This window comes from Phaethon aethereus (assembly GCF_964289735.1).
Source record: "Phaethon aethereus genome assembly, chromosome: 2".
NCBI lineage: Eukaryota > Metazoa > Chordata > Aves > Phaethontiformes > Phaethontidae > Phaethon > Phaethon aethereus.
The window spans coordinates 49,576,887-49,586,832 of record NC_138582.1 but is presented as its reverse complement, the minus strand read 5'-3'; the positions used below and the strand labels follow the sequence as shown (position 1 = coordinate 49,586,832).

The following is a 9,946-nucleotide window of genomic DNA, read 5'->3' as shown; positions in this document are numbered from 1 at the left end:
GAAATTATGTTGCTGATAGATTTTTTTTTTTTAGGTGCACACATTTCCCATTTTCACTTTCTGTCGAATAATACATATTTATTAATATAGTAATGTCTTACTGTGGTGGTGCATTCCCCCTCCCCCCCTGCCTTGTACCTGGGCCACTCTCAGTTGCCTGACAAGTCTTGGCCTCCGAACAAAAGGTTTGGCAGTTAAGAGCCCCTCAACCGTACCAAGCACTCTTGTGTCACCAAGGAGGAGAAAGGCACTGAGTGTATCAGGGACACGATCGCCTAAACAAGGTACAGAACAAGAACAGCACTAATCAATTATCTCCAGACAAGCCTGGCAGCGGTACTGTTAAAACTTGAGAAATCACCTGCCTGGATTGTGGAAACTCACTGATGCCTAAAGTCAATCATCTCCCAGTCCTATAAATAGTGGTCCCCAGTGAGACCCTTTGAGCTCTCCTGGACTGCAGCGGGCTGCGACCAGCACCTCCCTCTGAGTGGGATGCCTCTCAGACCCCATGAACCCTCAAGTTCGCAATCAACTTGGAGGCTCTGCTGTTCACCGTTGAGTGATGCAAAGCATTCGATGTGAGTATTTGACTGAATTTGAGGGGGATATTTCATAGTTACTTTTGTACATATCTCATCTCTTTTCTCTACATGTCTTCATGTGTCTCTATCTCTACACCTACATGTGTATGTGATTAAGGAATCTTAGTAAGTTTAACTTGATTATGCTGCTAAGTTTTATATGATTTGATATTGTGATTTAGCTCAATATCGTTAGTGAATCTGATTACAAAATTTTATTTTGCATTAGATTGTTGCCGTCCTAAAGTTACACAAAGCACAACATATATCACTACACCAGAATCCCCAATACCCTATCCCTTCAGTCATAAAACTTTGACCAAGTCTGGGACTAGGAGTGGATTCAGCCACACCTAAACTCCTCTCTGAGAAGGAGTTTAGAAAGCACTCTGAACCTCGTGACTCAACGGGAGGGCATTCCTTTACTTTCCTTACCTAACCTTAGTCATAAACCGTTGACCAAGCCTGAGACTAGGGGTGGATTTTGGTCCACTCTGAACCTTGTGACTCAATGGGAGGGTCTCCCTCGTTTTCTTTCCCTTTTCCCAGTCCTTAGGCATAAACTGTTGACCAAGTCTGGGACTAGGGTGGATTTTGGTCCACTCTGAACTTTGTGACTCAATGGAGGGGTCCTCCCTACTTTGTCTCCTCAATATACACATTAACTCGATTTGATACACGAGTAAATCATTCCAATTTAATTGTAATTTGGTTTCTCTCTGTATAGCTTTTCCATGTTGAATAAGTAAGAGTGGACCTTGCCATCGAATTCTGTTGTCGCGCTTTTTACATATTTATATTAAAATAATTTGCTTTCTGATATTTAGCAGTGATTCTTTAAGCGCCCTAAATTATTCATTCACGACACTTACCTGCCAAGAGTCTTGCTAATTTTCAGCTGCTCCAAAGGTTTAAGTGCCAGCTTCATTCATGGAATTACAGGATGGTTCAGGTGGGAAGGCACCTCTGGAGATCACCTAGTCCAGTACCCCTGCTTGGAGCAGGGTCACCTGCAGCAGGTTGCTCAGGGCTGTGTCTGGTTGGGTTTTGACTGTCTCCAAGGATGGAGACTCCACAACTTCTCCAATTTGTTCCAGCACTTAAAAACCCTTAGAAGAAAAAAAAGTTTTCATATGTTTAAATGGAATTTCCTGTATTTTAGTGTGTCTGTTTCCTCTGTATTTCCTTTTTTTGTGTCCATTTCATCCTATATGTCAGTTTGTGCCCAAGACTTTTTCTCACAGCAATACTTAAAAATAGTTAAAGTATATGTTAGTTATTGTAGTATAGTAACGATGGACTTCGCTTACTGGACAAGAAAAAGGTAGGTAAGTTAATCGTTGATGAAGGGACAAAGGTTTTGATTTATGATATTTACTGTCTTAAATACCAAGTTGGTCTGAAATTCTGTCCATGCAACTGCTGCTGGAATAACAACATGGGCTGGTTTTGTGTGCCTGTGCTCCTAACTTGGCTTCTTCTTCAGGTGGTCTGGAGTCAGGTAAGAAAACAAAGAATGCATATTCTTTATATGATTGAGTAAACAACGCAGCCTAAGATGAGTTTGAGAGGAAAAGACTTCAGTATGTTGCTTTTGTAAAATAAGAATTGCGTTGACATCTGCATGGAAGAGAGAGGTTTTCTGTTTCCTCGGGGTCTTAGTGCTGTTATTTTTAATAGGCCTGGCTATATGTGGGAAGAGTTTATCTTACATTCCCCATCTAAGCAAAATGTCCACTAGTATTCAAAGTAATGTTACCAGAATAGCAAGTCTGGGATTAGAACCAAGATAGGTATTAAAATGTATTTTACTACTCCATATTTGAATGGAATTAGGATTTTTTTTGCTATCACAATATATTTGTTATTAAAATTGATGTGTCTTTAGCCACTGGATATACTTGTAAATGGCTGCTCTCTGTTCCTTCAATCCAGCTAAACTATTTAATGCCAAAAAAGTAACAGCTGAGATTTTGTATTTCCTGTCTTTTGTAGTGAAATGTAGCATTTTGCTCATCTTGTGATAATTTGTTGTAGAGGCCAGGAATTTTGGTGATACACAATTAGTTTGGAGAACACAAACCAGTAGGTTGTTGAAAGTTCATTTCAGCTCTTCATACCTTACTCTAGAGAGTAAGGTATTACTTACTGTGACATTGTAAGTGGAATAACATTATCTATTTTATGTTATGCAACTTAACTGTCTGATTTGATGCATCCAGCTCCCATACCTCACTGTGGCAGTCATATCCTCTTCCTCTCCACTAACACATGCTCCCTAAGTCAAGAGCTCACCCTCATGTCCCCAACTTTCCCATAGTCCTCCTGTACCCCCTCTACCCCAACCTCACATTTCCTGTGTATTTCCGCTGGCCATCACGCCTACCTGTTCCTCTATTCCTGACCTTCTGGAGACTCAAGTCTCAGCCTTGTTTAGATTCCTCTACAGGCTTTGGTAAAGCATGTAGTAGGTGATGCAGACTGCTACTAACATCTACAAGCTATCGCACATGAAACTGGCTCACAATAACCAGCTCCTGTGTGAGAGAGGGGCTTCTGACCACCAGGGCTAATTATTTAATTTCTATGTGCCTTATGGCCAGTAAGAGCTTCTTTTATATTTCTGGATGCCAGTAATAAAAGTTATATAGTCTGGCGAAAACGCTGGTAAGTTAGTGTATCTCATCTACACTGGTTGGCTGTACTCCACCTGAAGTCCATGGTGAAGCAAAGAGATTTTCATTGGGTGATTTATTTTATCACATCCTTGAATAGCTGTCCAAGCTAGATGAGGTGGATCATCTTCTGGAGTTGCCGGGGCATCATGGTGGTGCCATACCTATTTTAGGGGCAGATTAATTATGTATGCAATTACTCATTTTATTTCTCCACGGATGACTGAGTGAGTCTACTTACCTAGTTTATACGTGACCAAGATAGGTGAGATATTTCCCACCTGTTCTAGATGGACTTGACTTATTTGCCAGTTAAATGTACTCACAAGCTATGGTTTGACCAACCTTTAATGCAACTTAATTCACATAAACCATGTTGTCTGCCAAAGTTAGGGACTAATATAAATGTTCATAATTTTTTTTTATGTGTGTAGGTTTAAAAGTAGCATTAGTTAGATTAAATTAGATTCCTTTTTGGTACATCTCAGGTAATGTAACCTTGCTCTGTATGTGACTGTGAACTGTGAATCTGTTATTTATTCACAAAACCTTCAGAGACTAGAAACACACCGTATAAGTCTCCGCTGTCAGGCTGGTATTGAGACCGAAGCCGTTGCTGCTCAAAGACTAACGCTTGTACACAGAGATACTGCGTTTGAAACCACATTCAGCGGCAGTTTTCAGACACTGAGGACCAGCCTGGATTTCAGTCGGTTGCTGAATTTGGTATTGTTCAGCCATAGACTCGCATTTTGGTTCATGCTGCTGGACTTAGCTACATTGATCTCGGTTTGTGAGCTTTTGCTGCTAACAGAGGAGCTCTTCCACGAGCTAGCCAGTTTTTATCTTTAGCACAGTTACGCTTTCTGATTAGTAGATATGGACACATTGTAGTTTACAGTCATTGAAACTGTATAAATGTTTTACTCTCCACTAATGGTTATAAGGGGATTAAACATCTACGGGTATGATTCTTCTCCTCCATCAACAATCTTTAACAGAAAAGACGATAATGTGATTTTAATTTTTTAATATTGCAAGATTTGCTTGTTATTTTTTTCTTCCGCGTTAACTAGAAATCTGTGTAAGAGTGGGATTTTAAAAGCAAATGAAGTCTTTTTGCCCATGTACTTTCAGCTTGTTTTACAAGCCGCACTTTCATTTCCAAACTTGAATGCGTGGATACTGTCTTATGCATACCCAGTGATAATGAAATGTAATGATAGGATATACGTGCCATAACACTTCAAAATGTAAGAGGAGTTTATTGACATTTCAAATTTATGGATTATTTGTCTGGAAAAGATATTTGGGGTTATTAAGCTGTATAAGCATACAGTTATATGCTTATTCTTTTTTTCTGAAGTCCCCACCCTTATTTCTCACATATCAATGTAAACCTGAATAGTACCAGTTAACTCAGTGAAATGAGAGATCAAAATCACTCCTTCAGCATTTGCATCTGACCGACTCTGGATGCAGTTTTTTGGTGGATTCGGTCAATTTCCACAATGACGCTGGGTTTTTAAGAGTTGAGTGTCTTAAAATCTACCAAATTTTGAAACAACCCAAAACTGTGACGTACTGAGGCAGGGCTGTTTCAGGAGAAATCAGGTCAAGAAACAGATTCTACTCAATGGTTTCTGTAACCGACACTTCAAGGTCAAAATCCTGCCTTTAGACTGGGCAAGGACATATGTGGGTGGTAGTTTTCATTAATAAAATTAAGAAACAGAAGAAGTCGTTGATTAAAAACTTTGACCGTTTACATAACATTTAGATATTAAGCATTTGATTATGCCCGCTCGTACTATTTAGACTCTACTTGGTTAGGCAAAAAATGGTTTTCCCCTCTTAGGCAATCAGAATAAATGATCAAAATCTGACAAAAATTGTGAAGCAACAGTTTGAATTAATTTTAGTTCAGGTGAATAAAAATGATAAAATGACATTTCAGGCTTTTGTATTTACAATATTTTTTTCTGCCAATTTGCTGAAGTTTTTACAAGACAGTCATTTCAGATTGAAAATGAATCTTTCATTAAAAAGCTATAATAGGACATTCTGACAATTTCAAAGCTTTCGTTCTGAACACTTTCCAAATGAAGACATTTCATTGAAGTTATTTTTTTCCCTGCATTTGGTGAGAGTTTTTATATGAATGCGACCAGTTTTAGGGCCCACAGTTATGATTGCCCTCGAAATTCTTCCCATCATTATGTGCCAAAAGTCTCGTCTAGAAGAACATGTGCATTTGAATCTGTCTTGAATATTCTGGCCATACTATTTTCTTATCCATCATACAGATGGTAGAAATTACCACAATTAATATCCTTGTGGACTGCATGGACTTGATTTTTGCCATTTTTCAACATTATGATCTTGTACTGTTCATTGCTTCTAATGGAGGTTGCAGATGCTTATCACACTGGAAAAATGGGTCCTACATGCAAAACTGCGTGTACGAAAGATAACAAATTATTTATATGGAGAAAGAAAAACATTTGGGGGGAAACTACAGTAAAAAGAAAAGTAAAAATCCCACCCTGCTTTGCAGAATCGCTGTTGTACCTTACCATTTGCTACATCTGTAACCTATACTGTCAGAGGTTAGAATTTAAGGGTGTTGTTTTTACCTTTGGTTTGTGAACTTCTTTTCAAACATAAAAATACGAGGCTTCTGATGAGAAACAGGAAAACTCACCCAGCAACAATTGCTTAGAAAGGCTGTTCATGATTTTACTCACTGTGTGAGAAACAGTTGCAGAGTATTACGTCAAGTATGTCCAGCCAGTCCAAAGTGAACTGTCTAGTCCAATAAAAGAATATAGATTATAGTCTATAGGCCTGTTAACGGCAAGGAAAAGGATGCTGTGTGTATCTCATTATGGTCTTGCTCCAATAGGGAATTTTACGTATTGGATTTTACACGTGGCAGAAACAAACAGCCTTTGATGTGGTATTGCTGAGGTAAACGGAGCCCAGCCAAGGCGTTGAACCGGGGCTGAGGTGACCTGGACTCTGCACCCAGTCCTTCAAAGACTTTCCGCACGATGCCAGACCACTCATTCTATTCCCCCATCTTCAGCTTTACGATGGAAAGCTAAGCATAGCTTCCATAGGTTCTGTACAGCACCTGACTAGTAGCAATACTTGATTTAATAGAAATAATAGGCTCTTTTTTCCCGTTTGTGAAAGACCATTAGGCACTGCCTGAGTTGTGAGAGAAAAATGATTGTGAAAAACTTCAGAGAGCAGTACTGGGCGACTTACTTGTTGGGCAATCTGAAGTGGGGAGGACACAAAACCAGCACATAAGCAAATAAACATTTCCAGCCAAATGAGAAGGCAGTGGGTCCAGTCAATCCAATACAAAGCCATGTGCTAAGTGCTGTCAGTTGAGCTTAAATCGCATCTCTCATACCGTTGAGTGACGCGAGCTGCATTTCATTATGTGCCTTTCTAATAATATCTTTTTTTTTTCTTCCCCCTCCCCAGCCTGCTCTGGAGACAACTGGTGAGTTCTGTTTAGAGATCTATTTGTATGCATGGGAGGCAGTCAACAAAACCAGCTGCTCATAAACATCGCTAGGACAGACACAGATTTATAATTACTGTTATTGTTATTGCATTAATTTTCACACTTCATAAAGATAACAGCAAGGGCTAATGTCCTACTTCACTTGTCTTTTTATTTTTCAGAAATAGACGTAGATGGAGGAATTGATCAAGACATCTTTGACATCAATGAAGGTTTTTAAAAATTTAAGTTCTCTTTTAATTTTTTGGGGGGTGATTTTCATTATGGTAGCTACAGATCAATACAATAACTGAATGTTAATCTCCTCTTCCCTTTAGCTTTAGGACTAGACCTTTTTGAAGGAGACATCAAACTTGATGGGGTGAGTTCAAATATAAAATATAAAACCAGAAGTGTGCCATTGACTTATGCAATGTAAATTATCACTGGCACGGAAATGATAGATGCATCCTGCTCCTACTAACAATAAATGCTGTTTATGTAACAACAAATTGAAAATGTTTGGGAATAGATTTCTAACAAATGTTAGCCAATGAAAGAGTCGGGTGCATTTGCAGAAACATTATCCAGAATAAGGTCAGTTTAGCCATTAGATCAATATTATTATCTTCTTGTTTCCTTTACTGTGGTTTTTATGTTTGTACTTTTAAGAGATTCAGCAGCACTGATCACACCCAGACAGTTACGTATAAAAGACATCTTAATTTATTATTTTATTGATTTAATTATCAGCACAGTATTTATTATGAGCCAATTAAATTTACAGACCAGTGCTGCAAAACCTTCATCTTGTAAGTAGATTCACTAAAACCAATGGAAAAATTAGGTCTGTAATACCACATCCTAAGCCATCTGTCCAGTATCCCTATCTGATAAATCAAAAAAATATATATTTACATAGCAAGTTACATCTCCTAGTAGAAACCCGAAAAGTATCTTATACCCCTGAAAGTCAATAGTGTTTTACCCTCCCTTTTTGGTTAACTGTTTTGGCTTGGGTATATCAGTGGAAGCACTTGTTAAGGGCACAGGAACAAACCCTGTCATTACGAAAAATTACAGAATTATTAATCTCTCTGCAGTTTTCAGGACTTTAGATCTTAATGCTTCCCACATGAGCTGAAGCTCTCCTCACAGATGCATCAAAATCTCAGGTGATTTGTACGGAGAAAATGCTGCAGAAATTGGAGACACTGGGAAAAAGGAGTGAAGGGATTTCAAACCCAAGTCTTAGACCTCTGAGTGATCTTCCAAGGTTTTTGAGCTCCTTGATTTCTTATATGTCTTGCATGGACTTGTAGGATACATGCTTTTTGTCAGCACTATCGTAGTCCCTGATCCTAAATCACTTTTTACTGAGGACTGCGTACTTATTTTCTTTCTCAGATGCAGGACCGAAACTCCATCATTGGTGACAACTATCGGTGGCCCCGAGTTATCCCCTTCGTCCTTGATGATAGCCTGGGTACGGTATTTGCCCTTGACAATGTCTGTATGCTGTATTGATTGTAATGTTAAATACAGGTTGATAAAGATACTGTGGCATCCTTTCCTCTTGTAAGTCTCGAGCAGGCCATCTCCCACAGCAGGACTGGGGCTGGGTATGCACAAGCAGGGTTTATCGTCTTGGCGTTGGTGCTGGCTCTCACCTCCTTTCTTGGGCGGTTTTTGTCCTGCCATTGCTATGGCCCGGGAGACCGATTTGATTGTAAAAGTGTATGTCTGAGACGCGAAACTGTACTAAGCAGAAGGAAAAACAGGACGCTGAAGATCTTTTTAAAGCAAGGAAGCTTACCCGGCCGTTTACGTCATCTACAGCACCGATGGCAAATTGACCTTCTGCCAGGCAGTGCAGTTTGCAACAGCATGTTGCTGAGTCCCATGCTGTGGGGCCAGGGACAGGTCATAGCTTGTCTCCATCCCTTCGCATCCACCCGGCTGTGGCTCTGCACGGCAGAGGCAGGTGGTGAGACAGGGAGCTCGAGTTCCTACGGCACATCGCATGAGGAGATTGTGCCCTTACCTCACAATGTGTGTGGAGGGAATCACCCGCCCCCAGCTTAGATTCAGATGTAAATCTCTGAAGGTGTCGAAACCATGCGAGTCGCTCAGAGGAGATAGCCCAGATGGAATGTTGGTAGTTCCAGTCCTGGAGAGGTTCTGTGAGAGGTCTGTAGCCTGCAGTCTGCACTAGGTGAAATTCAATGTCTTCGTTCCCTGTTTAATACTTGCTCAAGTAAATCTCAGCAAAGTAAATGAAAGAATTTACAAAATTAAGAACCATGCACTGTCATGGATTATACACTCATCATGTCCTATTTTATATGTGAGTACCAAAGAAAAACTACCCGGAAACAAAACAGCAGGAGGATATAATGTCACAACAGCCTAACTTACGGTTTTTAAGTCTCTACCCAAATCTTAATTCAGCAACAACTATGCTTACTTTAATCAAAAATTGCTGGAGTAAGACCCACCCTTAGGACTTGCTCCACACAACAACAGTACAAACCTATTGGGTCAGTGTGGACAAGAACGCTGTTTGCTTTGCAGAAATGAATGCGAAGGGGCTCATCCTCAAGGCATTTGAACAGTATCGACTAAAAACCTGTATTGACTTCAAGCCTTGGGAAGGGGAGAAGAATTACATATCAGTCTTCAAAGGAAGTGGGTAAGAGGAGTAATGTAAAATAACTCTCATCCTGTTTGGCTACAGGCTATTTTCATATCCAGTATTCACTCTAAAACTCATATATCTGATTATAATTTTGTATTTTTGTTGTGTCTGTTTTTGCAGTCATTTTTAAATTGGAAATTGTAGTAGTTTCCAAAACAGGTATTACCTAGGTAGTAATGAACAATTTCTTGCTGATGCTTATTTTTAAATATAACAGGTAATCAAGTCTTTTAAGAGGTAATTTTCTGGGCATGGTAAAAGATATCAGAAGCAAGCCAATTGTTTTCTTGACTGATCTTTGGATATACGGAGTGTCACTTTCAAATGGTCATTCTTAGTATAAGTTAGCTTTCAGAACAAAAAAATCCCAGTGGAAATATGGTAGTTCTAACTGTGGGACAATGAATTTATTTGACTATAACAAATGGAATTGCATTTGAACAATGTCACACCAGCATTTAGATATAAC

General features: G+C 39.4%; 1 protein-coding gene across 1 annotated transcript in view; it reads left to right on the top strand.

The window, feature by feature from the left end:
- Window positions 1-2,022: 2,022 nt before the first annotated feature.
- Window positions 2,023-9,946, top strand: part of MEP1B (meprin A subunit beta) — a gene marked incomplete at both ends in the record, with an annotated part of 36,126 nt that continues 28,202 nt past the window's right edge. The window contains 6 exons of the mRNA XM_081996427.1: window positions 2,023-2,085; window positions 6,758-6,776; window positions 6,962-7,012; window positions 7,118-7,161; window positions 8,187-8,265; window positions 9,354-9,471. Coding sequence (XP_081852553.1) covers window positions 2,023-2,085; window positions 6,758-6,776; window positions 6,962-7,012; window positions 7,118-7,161; window positions 8,187-8,265; window positions 9,354-9,471 — 374 coding nt within the window. The remainder of the gene's footprint in view (window positions 2,086-6,757; window positions 6,777-6,961; window positions 7,013-7,117; window positions 7,162-8,186; window positions 8,266-9,353; window positions 9,472-9,946) is intronic.